The sequence below is a fragment of the Alexandromys fortis genome, unplaced genomic scaffold (assembly GCF_014885135.2).
Source record: "Alexandromys fortis isolate MF-2015 unplaced genomic scaffold, M_Fortis_MF-2015_v1.1 scaffold_192, whole genome shotgun sequence".
Lineage (NCBI taxonomy): Eukaryota > Metazoa > Chordata > Mammalia > Rodentia > Cricetidae > Alexandromys > Alexandromys fortis.
In genome coordinates, this window is record NW_026068071.1 from 258,420 (window position 1) to 278,621 (window position 20,202).

Below are 20,202 nucleotides of genomic sequence, written 5' to 3' on the forward strand. Positions count from 1 at the left end.
TTTCCAGACATGCCCATAGGCCAGCTAGACAGCTCCTCATCGGATCTCCTTGTGGTGGTTTGAAAAGGAACAGCTCCCATAGACCCATATATTTGAGTGCTTAGTCATTGGGGAGTTTCACTACTTGACAGCCACTAGGAGGTGTGTGGCCTTGGAGTAGATATTGCTTGTTGGAGAAAGTATGTTACTTGGGGCAAGCTTTGAGGTTTCAAATATTCAAGCCAGTATCTTCCTCTTTTTGTTGGCTGTGGATCCAGATGTAGAACATTCAAGCTATTTCTTCAGTACTATGTCTGCCTGAATGACACCATGCTTCCCACCATGATGGCAATGGACTAAACTTCTGAACTGTACGCCTTCTCCAATTAATGCTGTTTTTAAAGGCGTTACCGTGGTCATGGTGTCTCTTCGCAGAAGTAGAACATTGACTAAGATACTCTCCTAACAGGTTATTCTAGATTACGTCAAGATGACAACTTATTTTATGTCCAAGGCCTTAGGCCCTAGGCAATCTTGATGCAGGATCAAATTGAGAGCTAACTGACTATCACACTAAGACCCAGGCTATTATTCACCTTAGGCCTAGTGCTTCAACATTTTCTTCTTCCAGTGGCTTGTCTGTGTCACTCTGTTAGAGTGATGAATGTGTAGAGAGCACATATCTGTACCTTCATTCTTGCAATAGCATTGAGCAAGACCACTGAGAGGCTAAACTTTTATTCTTTCTCCCAGTAATAATGCCTTTAACAACTAAGTCATTTTGCCTCCCACTTTCAACTGAACATCCCATCGAGTTACTAAAAGCTGGACAGCACTAAGACTTCTATAACCATTTTTAGAGTGGTCAGTTCACTTTTGTTCTTGCACCTGTAGAATTTCAACAGCTTATGGGGAAAAAGGATTTATTTTCTGGGTAAACTTTATGATTTGAAAATAAAAAGCCAGACACCAGTTTTCCAATGTGAAAAGATTGCATTAAATTGCCCAACTGTTCTTTGGAATCTCAAAGGTCATTGTTGAATGGCTGTAAATCTCCCTCAATGAAAAACATGGTTGTAAAAATGTTCACCACAAGACTCTCTGTATGTACTTACCACTTCCTTTTCATTTTGTCCTTTAAATTTTTTTTTGTTATGTGACCCAGGGGATGGAACCCAGAATCCTGTGCATGGTAGGTAATTGTTTTACCACAAGCTGCATCCTTGGCCCTTTCATTTTCACTCATTTACATCTCTCAGGGCTTCTCCTCTCTGTATTTCTTTTACTTTCATTATTATTTTTGTATCGTCCCCCAATGACTATTATTAGAATCACTAAACATCATTTTAAGCATTGCACACAGATTTTTTTCTAATTCTTACTTCCCAAGCTAATTTTTTTAGTAGAATTATGTGACTGACGTAACTCAAACTTCAAGAATTTTGAAAACCCATACCACTTAAAGTGGCCTGGAAATTAAAGGTGCCCTCAGAGTATCTTTCTTCTCTTTATTTCTTTTGGTATGGCTGCCCCTTATCCATGGCTAAAACTCCTTCTGTGTTTCCCAACTATTGTAATAAACATTACACAAGTGAAGATTCATGTTTTGGGTTCAGTTTGAAAATGAAATGACGTTTCTTTTTGCCTTTTAGAAATAGCAACAATGATTTTGTTCTCAAGAATTCTTTATACATACATACATACGTGTGTGTGTGTGTATGTGTGTGTGCATGTGCACACCATGGCAAGTATGTACAGGGTAGAGGACAACTTACAAAAGTTAGTTCTTTCCCTCCACAATGTGGGTCCTGGAGATCAAACTCAGAATTTTAGGTTTAGCAACAAGTGCTATCTTATCAGCTCTATAATTCTTTTTATTTCTTCTTCTTCTTCTTCTTCTTCTTCTTCTTCTTCTTCTTCTTCTTCTTCTTCTTCTTCTTCTTCTTCTTCTTCTTCTTCTTCTTCTTCTTTCTTCTTCTACTACTACTACCACCACCACTACTACTATTACTGTTATCGTTATTTTGAGACAGTCTTCTTATGTAGCTCTATCTGACCTGGAGTTTTCTATGTAACTAAGGCTTACCTCAGACGTGTGGTTATTCATAATAATTTTCCACTGAGTAAATTCTGGGTACTTGGGTTACAGGTGTGCTACTATGTCTAGATGGCAGATCTCATTTTTCTAAAAACAGAATTCCTATTTGTGGAACCCTTGATTCTAATTGTTTTCATTGTTCAGTTCTGACTTGCATCGTAGCATCTCTTAGCTATATTTATTGGGCATCTACTCAGCCAGAAGAAGATGAAGACTGTGGAAAAAGTCACGAAACAAATTATAACTACTTAAACTCACTGGAACAGCTAATTTAACACCTATGACCCTCCTTGACCTTACTCTGGTATAATTTTTGTCCTATCAAGTGGCTGGCATGAACTATGTGATATTTTTGCCTTATCATATGGCTACTAGGTGGTGCCAGGGTAGAAGATAGTCCTTCTGGAACGTCCAAGTCCAAACTGTGTGTGGTGACTCACACTGAAAATTCCAGCACTCCGGAGGCAAAGCCAGGAATGCCATAACTTGAGGTTAGCCTGGGACATGGTGAGTTCCAGGCTAGCTTGGGTTGTACATTTTGTCTCCCTAAATAAACTCATACACATATAAGTAAATTTGTGACTTTATAAAATGTCAAAGCTGTAGTCTAGGATTTTAAAGGAAGAGACACTCTACAGCATGGGACTTAATTCTCAGGGTCCTGGCCAAATAAGTGTGGGGCAGAAAAAAATTAGTCACAGGACCATGACAGTAGCTTAAGTGGCAGAGTGTCTGTCTAGTATAGAAGACTAGGTGAGGATCTGGGTTCTATCCCACAAGCACCAAGAATAAAAGAAAGAATGGGAAAAGGACTATCAAGAGTTCACAGCAATAAAACCACTGTCTTTGAAGTGAGTGCCTGTCATTTCCAAGTTACATTCCAGCTACAATGGGCAAATCAGCATGTTTTTTAATTGTTATCAATGCCATCAGTTGTTAAAGGTTCCATGTTATATTTGGATATTACATTTTTTTATAGGTGCAACCCTAATTTTTCTCTTTTCTTCATGGTAACGGGGATTGAAACAAGGATCTCACATGTGCTAGGCAGACATTCTACACAATTTCTCTCTCTCTGATCATATGTGTCTGCATATGCAGGCACACATATGTCATAGTATGCATGTGGGGGGTCAAAGAACAGCTGTAGGTGTTGGTTCCTGCCTTCTACTGGGTTTAAGGCAGAGTCTCTTTCTTGTTTGCTGCTGAGCTGTATAATCCAGGCTAGCTGGCCCATAAGCTCTCAGGGATTCTTTTGTCTCTGCCTCCTATTTTGTTGTAGGGGCACTGGGAACACAGACATATATTATGTCTAGTTCCATGTGAATTTTGAGCATTGGAACTCAGGTCCTCATGTTTGTATGAAACACACTTCCCATCTCCCCAGCCCTTGGAACCAGTATTCCTAAGTATAAGACTTTACTTTTGAATTCTGTTCCTGATTACTATTGTTGGGGAAGTTCTCAATAGTTAGGTATGAGGGTCAGTAATTCATGAATTTAGGAAGAAAATACCTGTGTCCTGTGTGCCTGCATTTTTCTTGTTGGCCATGTTAAATATTGATCTCCTGGAGTCCACAAGCAGCCGGTAGTATCCAGCCGTCAGACAGGCCAGGTTCATGGCATCTGATGACTCCATAAGGAGTATGATGGGCTGCACAACAAAGAAATGCACAAGAAAGTATTTTTTATTAAAGCATTTACCCATAGAGTATTTATAAATGCTTATGAACTGTAAGCAAATGAAGCTACTGAGTAAACATTCCATTGGAGAAATATAAATGAGGGGGAGAAACTCAGAGACAACACAAGGTTGCCTTACTGAGAAAACCTTTAGGAGACATGATTGTTGAAGCCTGTTGCCTTCACAGAGGAGTTGACATATCTAGCAGAAGAGCTCTGAGAGAAACAGGGGACCGACCTAGCCCGAGTCACACTTTTAAGTAGAGAGGAGTGGATTAAAGGTATTAGAATCAACAGGAAAGATTTTCTGCAGAGCAAATGAGAATGCACCCATTCTCTGTAGCAGGAAATATGACCATAACAGAAACAACATAGAGTTCACATGTGCTCATTGTGAATATATGCACTGAACTTAAAATTCCCTTCCAACTCATTCTAGACAAAAAACAAAACAAAACAAAACAAAACAAAAAAAAACAAGTACCAAGCTCCATGAAACATTGGTTTTCTTTTTACAATAGCTAAACGTCTGAAGAGTAATAGTTAAGGCTGCTATTTTAGTTACCAAGAATTAAGCCTATGATGTGAAAACATCAGGAATATTAAATTTGAGATTCATGGGGCTGAAGAGATGTCTCAGGTCGAGAGCTAGAACTGCTCTTCAGGGGCCCTTGAGTTTGGTCTCCTACACTTCTAGTTGGTGGTTCCCAACTGTCTGTAACTCCAGTTTGGGAAAGCCAATGTCCCCTACACTTCAGACAATCTCTTTGAAAATGTAAGATCTGTGGTGAAAATGAGTGTTCAAAAGAAATGAAATACAAGTCAGAATTGAGACTGTAACTGTGTGGAAAGTGTCAAAGAGCTGAGAAAAGATTGTTTCTAAAAGAAGTTGTAAATTTCCACAAATGTAAACTAGAGCTGAGAGCTGGGAAGAGGCAGTGTTAAAGCTGGAAGCAATGAGCTTGTAAGAGGCCATGTATCTTGGGTATGGAATGAAACGCTTGATAGGATAATATTTCTCATTGGCTTGCAAGGATGTGTTCTTGTTGGAAGAAAGAGCAAAGGATACAGAAATGTGGGAACAGGAGAAAGCAGACAACAAAAAAGATCAAGAGAAGAAAATGACTGGCCTCTATTTCTCACTCTTAGAAGTAGTACACTGGCCAGGGACTGTGCCCTTGATTATTGGATCAACACTTGCCATCCAAAATTCATGCCACTGTCATTTCCACCAGAACCGCAGTCCCTGCGTAATCTTTAAGCCATCCCATCATCATCAGTCAGTCAAGAGATGAGACCTGTACCTGGAAGTATTTTCTGTCCTGCTGGCTCCCCTGGACTAGTTTTTCTCTGGCTGCCTGTTCCTGAAGTTGCTTATGAAATAACCATTTTGAGGCTTATTATCAGTTTTTATTGTTTAGCCAATGTCTTGGGCTTCTTACTGGTTAGCTATAACTATTAAATTAACACATTTCTATTAATCTGTGTATTGCCACAGTCTGTGGCTTACTGGTGCAGCATGTTACTCCTTTGTGGGCTACATGGCATCTCCTCAACTCTGCCTTCTCTCTCTCTCTCTCTCTCTCTCTCTCTCTCTCTCTCTCTCTCTTTATTTGAACTTCCCACCTAGTTTTACTCTGCTAAACCATTGGCCAAAAGAGCTTTATTCATTAATCAATAAAAGCAACACATATATGGAAGGACATCCCACATCATCTTTCCTCTTGTTTAATTAAAAAGATTTTTTTAAATTTTAACATAGTAACATTATATATAACAAAACAGTTCTGTTCTTGTCTTTGTGAGAAAATAGAAAATACCCATCTTCATTAAGTCAAGAGACCTTGGACATCTAGACATCTAAGGAAGAGAAGATAGCTAACCATCTGACTTATGATACCAATATTCTTTGCAGGGTAAAAATCTTACTACCTTAACATCCATATTTCCTTACTTTTCAACATAGTGGTAGACTGACTCACTGAAAAATCAAAGTTGGCATTGTTGTTATACTATGGCTCTCTCCCTCTCTAAATCCAAGCATGTTGTTAAAAGAAATATTCAGAGTTTCTATCTCATATCAGAAGACCCACCTGCTTCTGAAAATGGTCTGTAGGATATTCAAGGCCTTAACCAAAGTTGGTTGCCTCAACACTGCCTAAGAGATAATTCAGGTAGCCAACTATCTCTGTGATTTCTTGCACCTTTTTGAAGTTGCTTGCTTGCAATTCTTGCTTACTCAGGTATTATTAATTTCCTTTTCATGTCTTTGATGGGGATTGAAGACTAGTTGGTCATAGTTATTTTCCTCTCTTAAATTAGCTATGACATTTTCAGTATAAAACTTAGATTCCTCAGGTTAGGATAATTATTTAAATAATCTTTGTTATTTGCTAATCTCTTTAGACTAGATATTTAGCATACTTTTTCTGTTTGATGCTGTTCATGTTGGTTGTAGTTCTATTTTTGTATATGTTTTCACCTTTTCTTTCTCCTGGACAATACTTGATATTTGTTCTTATTGAATATAGTTTTGTATTAGGTTTAGAACCCTCTTGTTTAGATAAAAGGAGGAGGTGCTGTGGAATTCATTCAGCCAATAGCCTTTTGGTTACCAGCCCATTAGAGCATGGTCTGAGGTACTATGTGTAATTTGATAAGTGAAGACATTTTTTGCTTGCTTTCTTGGATGGTGTTTGGAATTCTGTTTGCAGCTTCTAGTACCCACAGAGCAGAGGACCACAGCTCTCTACCCTTATTGCAAGTTTTTTTTTCCAAATAAATACTTGTTATCCATGATTCTGGGCTCTCGTGGACTTTCCTAATTGTGTCTAAAGATACCATTTCCAGGATCTCCTCACTCAATTCTCTTTGGGACACACTATTTCTATTACTAATGACAACATCCAATTCCCATCCATTGTGCATTTTCCATACAATGTGACCATTTCTCTCAGCGTCTTGGACCATGAACTACCAAGAATCTTGCCACACTTGTGTTTGTCTAAAAAGCCAGTTGGAGTCATTTGGAATTAAGGGCATGGCATCATGTGAACCTCCATGTTCTCTCTATCATGGTAATCTCCTGCTGCAGAGCATGCTAAAACATTCTGATGTACTTTGCAGAAAATCTCTATAATCACCCCAGTGTCCCTTAATCCTTTTTTCCAACTCTGCCATAGTGGGAGTGACAGTAGGGATGGGTATCCCAATTTAACCAAAGAGAATGAGAATTTTAATACATCTAGGGGAGCTCTTGCTGATTCCCCATGTGAACAATCTAGTCTAGAAGTCAAATGGGAACACATTTTCCCTGATGTTATATGATCACCAGTATTCTATAATCAGAAGGGCCCGAGAGATGATGACTTGCTTTTTGTACATCAATGAGGAAACTGTGCTCTAAGAAATATATCAACCTCTCCCCAAATCATACAGCAATTTAATGAGGCCTAGAGTCCCTGAACTGGAGTTCTCTAGATTTATTGTTCTTTTTTTTCTTCTTTGCAATATGGCAATTTTGAGACCCTGCACACATCAACTCTTCCCTGCATGGTGAGTGCCATTGATGTTATCAGAAATGATCTGTTCATGCCAGGGCCAAGGGTCAACATCTGAAAGCTTTACCTTCACATCTAACACGTGCAACTCCACCCTCACCAAGCTCTCCTCTTCTGTAAACATTTCAATCCTGTTGACGTGGCTGAAGTCCGCTAAAAGAGCCACCAGATTGGTTTTGGTGTTTATGACATGGCTTATGCCATAGCGGGGACCAACCAGAAGAGTCACTTCTGAGCGCTTCTCTGCCTGCTGAGGGAAAGAAAATGACAGAATATTTCAAAGCCTGGACTTCTGAAGCACTTTGAAAATCTCAGTCTGAGAGTCTGTTTTCATAAGATCACATTGTTTTCTTTAGAAAGTTTTTCTGGGTCACACTGTACTAAATCACCCAATTAGGAGGACGCGAATCTGAGTGTATGGAAGCGCTGATAAATTATGAATCACATAGAAAGTAAATGTTATCATGCTGCAATAAATTTATAAACGTCAGAAGCTTTTAGAAGTGAGACTTGTGAATATTTTCCCCTTCCGGTCCAGTGATTGAAAGACTACTATTGTTAAGAGTCCTTTGATTTCCCTGTTTCTTTGCTTTTCTTTTCCCAAGGATTGCTACAGCAAAGCTATCTGGTTTGATATTTCGCAAGCTATCTTCGGTCTGTGATGGAGTCAGTTAGGATTGAAGACCGGGAAAGATTCCCAGCCTCTTTGTTGTTGTCATCAGGGACAACTCCTTGAACATAGCCTGTGTTGTGACATTTGGCAGACCTCTGTGACTGCAAACAGGAAGAAAGAAAGAAAATGAAATTACCACTAATGTTGCCTTGAACACACGACCTCCGTATAGTCGCAGGTCACTGAGGAACTTGAGATAGTGAACCTTGGCTTGCAATGCAGACAGCTGAGGAGAGAAAAGAAAACTTAAATGTGGATTCCAGTGGGTGGGGCCCTTTCTACTATAGAAACAAAGACACAGTAGAAAGATGTTTTTTTGTTTGAGACAAGGTTTCATGTATCCTCGGCTACCCTTCAATTTGCTATTTAGCTGAGGATGACCTTGAACTTCTGATCCTCTTGTCTTCAACTCTAGAGTGTTAGAATTACTCATGTGCGTCACCATGCTCAGTTTATTCAGTACTGGGGTGGAATTCAGGGCTCTGTGTTTTCTGTCAACTGAATTTCACCTCCAGCCCCAAAGGATGCTTTTATTGCTGGGGAGATAGGGTGTGAGAAAGAGTCTTCAGTAAGAAGGGTAGTAAATTGGAATATCCTGGGTTTTCTGGTGTCAGACTGCAATTTGACATCAAGATTCAAACTTGATTGCTTCTGGAGGTGTGCGTGTGTGCATGTGTGTGTGTGTGTGTGTGTGTGTGTGTGTGTTGGGATAGGTACATAAGTGTGAACACACTATTCACACCATTCAAAAATGAGAACAAAGTGAGACATTGCTCCCTGAAAATGTCTGCCCACTGGGAGTTTACAATAGGCAAGGGGTAGTTTCCAACTGTGATTAGGGGCAAAGGAATGGGGTATGTGGCATGTAAATGCGCCAACGACACAAGAGACACACCTGCACATAGATTTGTGGGGGTATCTGAAATCTATGCCAAGTCTTTAAGCAGCTTGCTCACTTCCCCTCTCAAGTTGCTTCCACTCCTTTCAAGTTTCCAGGGAGAATGAACTTCCTGAGCTCCAACCATTAGGAACCAGTCTGAGCTTGCTGTGTAAACCCTTGTTTTGTTAATTCAGCTCTGAGATCTGTTAAGAATTCTCCGATAAAAATACCCAGATAGAACTGATCTGTATAGAGACTTCAAAATTGTAGGCTTTTATATCATTTTTTCAAAAAATGGAATTTGACTAGAAATCTGTCTTTGTTACATATTGAATGCAAAGGGAATGTTTCTCAGAGTAAAATTTTCAACAAGGCAGAGATGATCACCATTAAGTAGCAAAGACTAAAATTCCATTTCAGCCACACATGACTTTCCAACTCTTGCTAACTACAAAGAGAGAGATTGCCCTTTGTGTGGTTGGCATTTTGCACTGTTCCCTCACTCTAAATCTTGCCAAAAACTTGAAACAATTTAAGCAAACCACTCACTCATGACTGGGAATGATAGTTTTATAGAAAACACACACACACACACACACACACAATTGGTACATGATAAATAATAAAACTAACTAAAATTGGTGGTTGCCAAATTATTATGACACCAGTAGATGAGGCTTTGAAAATAAGCCAAATAAAATTGGATAACAGAAATCAATTTGGGGCAAATAAGGACAAAATCCATGAAACTAAAGTCTAGGTGTGTTTTTGTATATGTGTGTACATGTATGTAAGGGGTGTACATGTGTATGAGTATATGTGTGGATGGAGGACAGAGGACAAACTCAGGCACGAATTCTCAGAAGTAAGCCACCTCATTTTATTGGAGAGTGTAGCTCATAGGCCTGAAGGTGTTTAAGCAGGATAGACTGGCTGGCAAGTGCATTCAAGTGAGTTGTTGCAGTGAGTTGCAGTGAGCCTATGTCCATCTTCCCAGCGCTGGGATTGTCACCACATGCACCATCATTACATGGGTTCTGGGATTGATAGAACGATGTTTTTTTTTTTTTTGTTATTGTTACCGTTGTTGTTTTTGTTTTTTCAAGACAGGGTTTCTCTGTGGCTTTGGAGTCTGTCCTGAAACTAGGTCTTGTAGACCAGGCTGGCCTCAAACTCAAAGAGATTCACCTGCCTCTGCCTCCCAAGTACTGGGATTAAAGGCGTGCACCACCACCACCTGTCCTGGAGTTCTGGGATTGAATTCAGGTTCTGCTCCTTGTGTAGCAAGTGCTTTCTCGACCAAGCGGTCATAAAACTCTTGACCCATGGTATCTTGCTATTTTTCTGAAGCCGAGTGCTCACAGTGAGGTGATTGGAGTCATTTTCTTTTGAAACTGGGAAGGAGAGTGTGGCTGAGAGTGTACTGAAGTTGATCATATGTCTGAAAAAATGTTTATGAGGTGAAACTTCACAAAATGACAAAGAATAGGATACTAAAAGCAAAGGACTACCCGCATGAATGGTCAGTTGCATTGGGGTCAGGCAAATATCAGTAGCCCATATCAGCTGCAATGTATACTCAGGCCGTTCCCTGTTTTATAGGTTCAGAGATTTACGACTCCTTGCCCTTCTCCTTGCTGGAATTTTTGTTGTGTTATTGCTAATAACCATATCTTTCTTTTCCTGACCAACAGTATACTTTTAAATGGACTTTGTGTGTCTCCCACTTAATGAAAACAGAAATGAATACAACGATTTTAATACCCATGACGTGTGACAGAAATCACTTTGCTTTCTCTTCCCATTATAGGATTTAATCTAATGGTTTTCACTAGGAATGTTGGTGGTAGTGATTTTGATCATTAGGACACATTTTTGTTTGTGACAATTAAGGGAGGGGTGACCCTGGCATGTGGTTAGAATGGATCAAGGAAGGATGCTGCGTCATATTTCACAATGCCAAGAGTATCACCATTATATCTTACCCAATGTCCACAGCTTCTTTGGAGAGAATCCCTAATGACTACACTAACTGGCCTGCAGGGCTCCTTACTGGCTGCTGGGCATTTAAGTCAGTCTGAGCAGCAACCAGTTACAGGATAAAAATGTACAATTGGCTTGTGATTTGATCCCTTGATGGAAAAGTCTCGTGTGAGCACCACTTGCCTCTGGCCCAGTACAGTAAGGAGTTTCCAACTTGTGAGAAAGGAATAGATTTCTGGAAGGATCAGCAGTTTTTGTTCTTTTTAGACAAATGTAAATAGTGTACAAAGTTCTTCTGGAAATGTGGTATGCCAAGTGTGTTCTTTATGGGCTCATTTGAAATGACTTTTTGAATGAAGGCAAATGTCTCTGCTTAAAATCTAGATTCTATTCAGATGTAACTGGGATACCTTTTTACCCGGTGGTACCAAGTTTTGATTTGCTTTGACAAGGTGGGAGAGAGCTTTCTTGATGTTCTTCTCTTTCATGCTCTGCAGCACAGCAGAGGGAAGAAATGTTTCCAGGCCCCATTCTTTCCTGCAACAGAAAGCGCATCATTCATTCCCCAATTCTTGTGATGATGACTTCCATAAGGCCAAATGACACTCTGCTGTTTGTCGGAACAAATGGACTCTTGGTAAGCCGGAGAAGCAACTTTTCATTTCCATGTGGGAAACACCTTATTGGATCATTGATACACATGTTCACATTTAAAAAGAAACATATATATCCCTCACTCTGTAGAAAGAACACTAACAATGGACATTAAAGAGTCATTTTGTTCAACCAATTTCAGTCTCCTAAATACATACATCCTATATCCAGATATTTCCAATATGTTTCTTTGTCTTCCTCAGCTTGTCCTTACTGTCTTCATTGATTTGCATGTCTTAGGGCTATTTGTGTCTTTATTTTAAAACACACACACTCACATATCTCACACACACACACACACACACACACACACACACACACACATGGGGGGCAGTGCTAGGGTTCAGAGACCTACAGTAGAACAAAACAGGACTGACCACCACAACCAACAAAACAACAAAAACAAAAACCCAGAAACCAGTGACATGATTCCTAACCATCTTCTGCTACTCTCATACTTCAGTGCCTGGACCAGTCTTCATAAGAGAGGCTTTCTCTGGAAGCTGATGGGAGCAGATGAGGATTCCCATACACAAATATTAGGCGGAGGTCGGGAACCCCATGTAAGAGGTCAAGGAAGGACTGTAGGAGCCAGAGGGGTCGAGGATACCAGGAGAACGTGGCCCACAGAATGTACTAACATAGCTCATAGGGGCTCACAGAGACTGGAGTGGCAATCACAGAGCCTGCATGGTCTGACCTAGGTCCTCTGCATATATGTTACGGCTCAATAGCTTGGTGCTCTCGTCAGATTCCTAACAGTGAGAGCGCAGCATATCTCTGACTCTTTTGCCAGCTTTTGGGCCCCCTTTTCTCTTATTGGGTTGTTTTCTCCAGCCTTGATCTGAGGGGTTGTGCCTAGTCTTATTGCACCTGGTTATGGTGTGTTCAGTTGATATCTCTTGGAGTCCTGCTCTTTTCTGAAGGGAAAGAGAGAAGCAGTGGATCTGGGGGAGAGGGGAAATGGAGGGGGTTACCTGGGAGAATGCAAAAAAGGGAGGCTGTAGTCAGGATGTTTTGCATAGATAAGAATAAAAGAAAAATTAAAAATAAAAAGACAAAATACGCATACATATAAAACACATATATGCATTGGAGGGGCACGTCACTAGGGCAGGAAGCCAAGGCTGTATTTATGCTGGGGATGTGCCCCAGACCTATATTATTATCGTAGTAAGTTTTCACATCATTGTATCTTTTAAAATATGTTTTTTTGGAGTTTTCTACAACATGTTTTGATCGCAGTGATCCCCACTCTCGTATCTTCCCAGATTTATCCCCTTCTCTGTCTACCCAACTCTGTGTGTCCCCGCTCTCCACTTACCCTACAAATACTAATTCGCGCTGTCTACATATTCTTGGACGTGTGTTCTTCCACTAATATATCTTTGCACCTCATCTTTACACTCAGACCACAAGTTCCTTGATAGTCAGGATTATATTTACTACAAATTACTATCTGATGGAAATGCCATCTACAATTCTCCGTCAAATATTTGGCAGACGAACTGAGTGTTGCCAACACAGTTGCAGACTGCAAGATTTCGACTGAAACTACTTATCATTGAGAGGTTCTGGGCTGCACAATGTTCTCCTTGGGAAGAGTTGCTAGACAGGAGGGGCAGAAAGGTATGCTAGTTTTCTGATGATAGGGTCTCTCACTGACCTAAACCTCACTGGGTAGGCTAGGCTTGCTGACTTTGCTTTATCAGTGCTGGGATTACATGCACACGCCACATGCATTGCCAGCTTTTAAAAGCATGGGTTCTGGGGCTCAAATTCTGGTCCTTATGTTTATACAGCAAGCACGTTAGTGACTGAGCTGTGTCCCCAGCTCCCCAGATGCATTTTAGTTGTCTGAATACATTCTCTAGTTGTATAGGCGCCTTTGCAAATGGCAGCCAGTTTTATCTGTCCCTAAACACTTTAGGTAGCAGGAGAAGGAACACGTGAATGTGTCCAGCTGAGACCTGTTTGTGAGCAGTCTCTCAGACCACAGCCATTATGGGTACGCCCCAGGGAGAAAGGGCTGGACCACTCAAGGGAGTGAACCATAGAGGAGGGCTTTTCATCATTTAGTTGCCAGTAGGTAAATTTATAATAGCCCGAACAGTGGCACTGGGGGCAGGGAATTGGAGCTTTAGTCTTCTCCAACCCAGGCCCTAAAGCCTGTTGAGCAAAGGCTTCAGGATGGGTAGTGTGGCAGCCCCTGAGAAAGTGCCTTTGGAGAGTGGGATTATTTTCATTTGTCCTTGTTTTGAGTGCAAATGAGGAGAAACCCAAAGCTTTTAGCATGGTGTGGAGATATGGATTCAGTCTGGTGAGTTCACCTTTTTGTTAGCATAAAGAGCTGCTGGGATGAAGGAAGTGGTGTTTGCTGTAGGGTAGAGATTCTCTTGCTGGGAGACTAAGCGTTCCCTCTTAAAGGATGACCCTTAAATAGATTCATCAGTTGGAGGCAATACAAACCATCTATTTTCTGAGAAAAGCGAATTTTCCTTGGCCAAAGAGGGATGAGGCTGGTAAAATGGCATCCTCGACGAGAGAAGGCATCTAAAGTTTACAAATAAGATGTGCCCCACAGAGTCAACTTTGTTGAGTGACATCTTTGCCAGCCACTTCTCAGGTTTTTTTCCTACATAGATACCAAGGCACCATGCTTTCTGATTGTGGCATATTTTTGAGATGTATTTTTATTTTATGTGCATGCATGTTTTGCCTGCATGTTTGTATGTGTACTAAATACATGCCCAACGCCCACATAGGCCAGAAGAGGGTGCCAGTTTGTGCTGCGACTGGAGTTACAGATGGTTGTAAGGCATCAGATAGATGCTAGGAACCAAACTCACGTCCTCTGCAAGAACAGCAAGTACTCTTAACCACTGGGTCATTTCTCCAGCTCGCTCTTTTTATTGTTTTGGTCATGGTCTTATTATGTAACTTGGGATGGCTTCAAACTTGTGATTCTAACTCAGACTCCCTCAGTGCTAGACTTATTGGTGTGAGCCACCAGGCCCAGCTGATCTCCTGCCATGAAGACGCTTCAGAAAATGTCCCTCCATGACAGTGGTTATCAACCGTGCTGATGCTGCAATCCTTTAATAAAGTTTCTCAAGTTGCGGTAACCCCCAACCACAAAATTTTTTCATTCCTACTTCATAACTGGAATTTTGCACTGTTATCTATCGTAACATAAAGATCTTTGTTTTCTGATGGCCTAAGGCAACCCCTGTGAAAAGGATGTTTGAACTCCAAAGGGGTTGTGACCCACAGGTCGAGAATCACTATTCTATAACCACCCTAGCAGGAGAGGAGGGATTCTAAAGAGACAATCGTGCCCATTCTTTGTTCTAGCAGGCTGTTAAGACAAAGGAGCCCCCTAGAAAATGAATTCTTGCAAGAATATCACACGGAAAGAAGGCAATGGCTGAAGTGTGGTACCATCCAGAGGAGGAGCTTGCCTCCTAGGAAGAAATATATACACTCCCCACATTTTATCTGAATACAATGCAACAGAGACCAAACAATGAAGATTAAATGGTGGGCAGGACCGCACTTTGATCAAGACTGCTGAGTTACATATACCTCTTGCCCGCTATTAAAACCTAAACTCCACAAATCTAAATCTCATGTCAGGACCCTAAAGATAGACCTGGGGCTCAGTCTACCCATTTTTTGTTCCTCTTCTCAGTTCTACCACATGAGATTCATCTTCTTTCTTCTTTTCTTCCTATAACTTGTCTCTTTAATTGGTGTATTTTTGAGGGGCAGCCAAGCCTAACTAGACTCTCACAATAATCCCGTCTATCACACAAACTCAGGCACAAAGAGTAGTTCCACTGCTTGGGATTTAACCCTTCCCCACCCCTAACCCTATATTGCCAATTGGAGAAGTAACAAGCTACTTAATAATCTTGTACCTCAGTTTACCCATTTATCTTTGAAGTAAACCCTGGGCACCAAATGTGCTGATATTGATTTTCTTCCTGACTCTGAGGAGCACAGTAAGTTGCTCAGGTTGGCCTTGTACTCAGTCTGCTGCACCAGAATTCGGGATTCTCCTGCCTCCGTCTCATGAATAGTAAAATTATGGGCCTGCACCATCAGGCCTAGCTGTTTCTTTATGGTGTTTTGGGGACAAAATCTTGTTATGTGGTTCAGACTGATCTTGTAGCCATTGTAAGCCTTCTGCCTCAGGACACTCTACCGCTAAAGTTGATGGGGTGGCAGGAGTGAGCCATCAATCTGGGGCATACATATCATTTTAAGAACTTGCTTTCACTTTGCCTGCAGTTTTCTCAAGGTGAGTAAAGTGAGAAACGCATCTTTCCTATTATAAAAGACAAAATTTTTATCTATTTTCCCACTAGTTTACAAAGATTTGGCCACGAACAAGATGAACTTTGCAAACAGATACAGAAAAGTGAAGGAAAACCCACGGCATCTCACCGCTCCAAGTGTGAACACTTACTCAATGTATTTGAGGGAGATTTTCTGCGTCTGTTTGGTGGTGACAGTGGCGATGTACATTTGTAAGGCGGCCAGCCGCAAGGCAATGTCGTATTTCAACTCAGGTCCAAATCGCTCCTGAACGACGTCGTTACAGCTCTGCAAAGAGACCAGCAGAGGGCGCAGTTCATCAGCGCATGGGCTGCCTTGTGCTCCCCTTTAGAGGAGCAGGTGACAAGCGTTTCCCCAGTGTTTCAACCTTCACTTCTAAGGTACCGAGGCTAAATGTGGAAACATCCCCACCGTGCTGCTTGGAGTCGAGTCAGTCTTTAATTGCACGAACACGGCGGCCACACAAAACGTTTAACAGTCATCGACAAGCTGTTATTTAAATATTTAGCTTTTTGTAAGAATAATTAAGAATTTGGGGACGGAACTGCCAAACACAGGTGCTGAAGCTGAACACTGGAAGCACGGTGGAGGAATGTGGTTTTGCTGCTGGACTTGGAATCCAAGCTTCCAAACTTCATTCATTTCACACAAGCTGTGGCTTTGGGCAAATTTCTAACTTGGTGGTGCCTCAGTTTTCCTTTCTCTAAAATGGAGTGATGCTGTTTCCTTATTGCATGGTGTTGTGCAGACTAAAACAGTTAAACTGTACTTGGAAGCTGTAAGCACACTTCTAAAGGTTTATATATGTCATTCCTAGTCTTGCTTTGTGTGGAACTGGGGTTTGCAGTCCTGGCTCTGCCAATGATAGCTATCACGTTTGAAACCTTACCGTTTATTTGAACCCTTGACCTCAGTTTATTCATCCGTGAGTGGGGCTCATAGGAAACACTTCACTAGAGCTGCTTAAGGATTACGAGGCGTGTGCTTTATCATGGACATCGGCGCATGCTCTAAGGGTAGCTATTAAAACCTATTCATTTCAATGGCTGCAGCCCTCCCATTTCAAGCACGTGATTATGTGGGAGTTATCTCTTGGAATCGGTTTGTTCAGCGCATGGGTCAAAATGTAGGCCATGTATGGTATTACACCCTATAGTTTTAGCTACTTCTGAGGCTGTGGTATGTGAATGTCTTAGCTTTTCTATTGCTGTTATAAGTGTCACGAACAAGGCAACTTACAGAAGGAGGAGTTTATTGGGGGTTTACAGTTCAGAGGGTGACTGCATGACCATCACGGCAGGGACCATGTCAGCAGGCAGGCAGGGATGGTGCTGGAGCAGTTGCTGAGAGCTCACATCCTTATTCAAAGTGAGGCAGAGACCTAACTAAAACTGAGGGCTTTTGAAACGTCAAAGCCCACATCCAGTGTCACACTCCTCTAACAAAGTCACACTTCCTAACTCTCCCAAACAGTTCCACCCACTGGAGACCAAGCATTCAAATACAGGAGCCTATGGGGAGCGATCTCATTCAAACCGTCACAGTCAACTATGAATTCAAGGCTAGCCTGAGCAAAATCACCAGACTGCATCTCAGTGAACCAAAGTGGCTGAGGATGTATGGTAAAATGGCCCCAGATCCTAGACTCGAGGAGTGGATTCCTCTCTCTTGTTAGGAGCAAAGTTGGGAGTGGAGGGTGGAAGGAACAGACAGACTATGCAAGAAGATTTCATATGTGTGCGGACTGATTTTTATATTGACAACTGGGTTCTAGTTCAAGAAAAACGTATACCCTTTCCTGCGCATCCTTCTTGGATTCTTTGCCTTCTCTCAAGTAGACATTAAAGGGAAACACTCGCAGCAATTTATTGTTTGCTCCCTTTCTAAGGGAGGCACATTAGTAATCACTTCATACTGATTTCATGAAGTTAGGACCACGTACCACGACATTGCTTCTGAATGTAGTATTTAAACACTGTATACTTAGCACATCATAGGTTTTGTATCTACATAGGATGGATGCATATTTCTCAGTCCACTGCTTCATTGCTAAGTGAGTCCAGTTGTCCCCCCCATGCCTCCCTAAGAAGGATTTTTGCCTTTTTTTCCCCTGAAAAACATTATAGTTTCCTGGAGCACACTTCCTGGAGCAGCTTGTGTTTGAAGGGGTCTGTTAAGCAGCAAGACCTGGTATGGTTGGGTCATACCCTCAAAAACACTTTAAAGCTGCAACTTGCTTGTTTTTTTAATTTTGATTTTAACAATCATGCCCAAATGCTTGAGGAGATATTGGCCCCAACATGTTAACAGCCTAGGTAAGATTGTCTCATACAGTCCACTAAGAGAACCCAGAATGTGGTGTGTGCCTGTGTGTATGTATACATACATGTATGTATGGGTGCACAGGCATATGTGTGCTTATGTGTGTTAGGGTCAAAGGACATCTTTGAATGCTGGACCTCAAGAGGCATCCACCTTTTTATTATTATTTACAGTTTGACAGGATCTGTCACTAGCTTGGAATTTACCAAGGCTAGGTAAATTCCCAGGCTAGGCTAGCTGGCTGGCAACCCTCTGGGCTCTACTCATCCGTCTTTACTTCCTTGATGCTGGATTACAAGCTTGTTCTTCTATGTCTTACTTTTGCTTAATGTGGGCTCTTGAGATGAAACCCATGTGTTTATGTTTCTTAAGGACCGAGCTACTGTCCCAGTCCTAGAAGCTGGTTTGTGAGAAGTTATTTTGTCAAATGATGTTTTTGAAAACTGCTACTGCATAAGGATACAAAGCAGATGTGTGTGTGTGTGTGTGTGTGTGTGTAGAACTTAGATAAAAAAGCCCAGGTTTGACAGTAGGTTATTTCAACTATACATGTGTGCATGTATAAAACTTAAATAAAAAAGCCCAGGTTTGACAGTAGGCTATTTCAACTACCAATACAGTTACTTCAGCCATGACATGTTAGTTTTCTTATGTAAAAACTGGTTGAGCGCTGAAGAACAACTAACTTGAGAGCTAGCTAATTTGAAAGATTGCTGAGATAGCTCTAAGGTGATACGAATTATCTAAGGTGATAATTCATAAATGGAATGTGTTATAGAAACACGAGTCATTACTGTTACTTTCCCTAAGACCTCTGGCTGGCCTGAACCATTTTTTCCATTCCTGTTTTACCTTGCTGTGGTGGTTTGAATAAAAATGGTCCCTGTAGGCTCATATGATTGAATGTTTGGCCTCCAAACATTTAGGAAGGATTAAGAGGTGTAGCAGTGTTGGGGTAAGTGTATCATTGGAAGTGGGCTTTGAAGTTGCAAAAGCCCATGACTTTCTCAGTGTGGTTGTGGATCAAGAGAGAAACTTACAGCTACTGCTCTAATAAAATGCCTGCCTGCCTGCCTGCCTGCCACCATACTTCCCACCATAATAGCACGAACTCTCTGAAAATATCAGCAAGCTCCAATCCAATGCTTTGAAAGAAACATTTGAAAAAAAGTTGCCTTGGTTATGGTGTCTCATCACAGCAATAACTAAGACACTTGCATTTAAACAGACTTCTGCATGAGTCTTTTGACAAGGCAATTAATTAGTCGCTTAGTTATTATATAATTAGTTAAGAATGACCCTGGAGAGGTGGTGTGCAATATGAATTATACACACACACGAACATGCGTGTGTGTGTGAAAGAGAGACTAATCATCTTTTATTACTCTTAAATCTATTACTTAAAATACAGTCTTACAGGTGAATAGTATGCTTATAAAAAGTTCGTTTGTAATTAATGCATCCTTAAGAGGAAAACAATACTATATTAACATGTTTGTAAAGATTTTGGTGGCTCATGGGTTGTATCCTGTTTACTAATTGGTATAAACAATTTTTTTTTCTGAATAGAGAATGAAGAGGGCAAACATCGGCAAGCATTCATCATTATGAATCAGAACAGTCTAGATCATTAGAGTTTACTACTAATATATATGCTAAAATCTGTAAGAGACCTCACGGGCTATTAATGACTCAGAGATGAATACGTATGATCACTATGAAACCAGTTTGCATCTTTATGTTTTATCTGGCCAGTGGTGACTGTCCTCATTCCGAGTCTGCTAAGTTAAATTGATTTGGGTCTTCTAAAGTACTATGTGTGACTTCTGTTTCCTCTTCTGTTCTCCGGGCAATTTCATTGCATCTTTGTAGTAGCTTAAAACCCAACACAGGCACACAGGAGACCTGTTGACTTCTAGTAGACAGATGGGTTATTTTAGATGCAACACACAGTCTGTGATACAGTCATTTCCAAGTAGAGTCTGAGGTAAAAAAAAAAAAAAAAAAAAAAACCCATGTTCATTTCTTAT

General features: G+C 41.0%; 1 protein-coding gene across 1 annotated transcript in view; it reads right to left on the reverse strand.

The window, feature by feature from the left end:
- Nucleotides 1-20,202, reverse strand: part of Frmpd4 (FERM and PDZ domain containing 4) — a 243,173-nt gene that overhangs the window by 11,637 nt on the left and 211,334 nt on the right. Inside the window, exons 9-13 of the mRNA XM_050121048.1 lie at nucleotides 15,981-16,117; nucleotides 11,266-11,392; nucleotides 8,129-8,218; nucleotides 7,387-7,569; nucleotides 3,592-3,730 (exon numbers count right to left, since the gene is read on the reverse strand). Of these exons, the coding sequence (XP_049977005.1) occupies nucleotides 3,592-3,730; nucleotides 7,387-7,569; nucleotides 8,129-8,218; nucleotides 11,266-11,392; nucleotides 15,981-16,117 (676 nt within the window). The remainder of the gene's footprint in view (nucleotides 1-3,591; nucleotides 3,731-7,386; nucleotides 7,570-8,128; nucleotides 8,219-11,265; nucleotides 11,393-15,980; nucleotides 16,118-20,202) is intronic.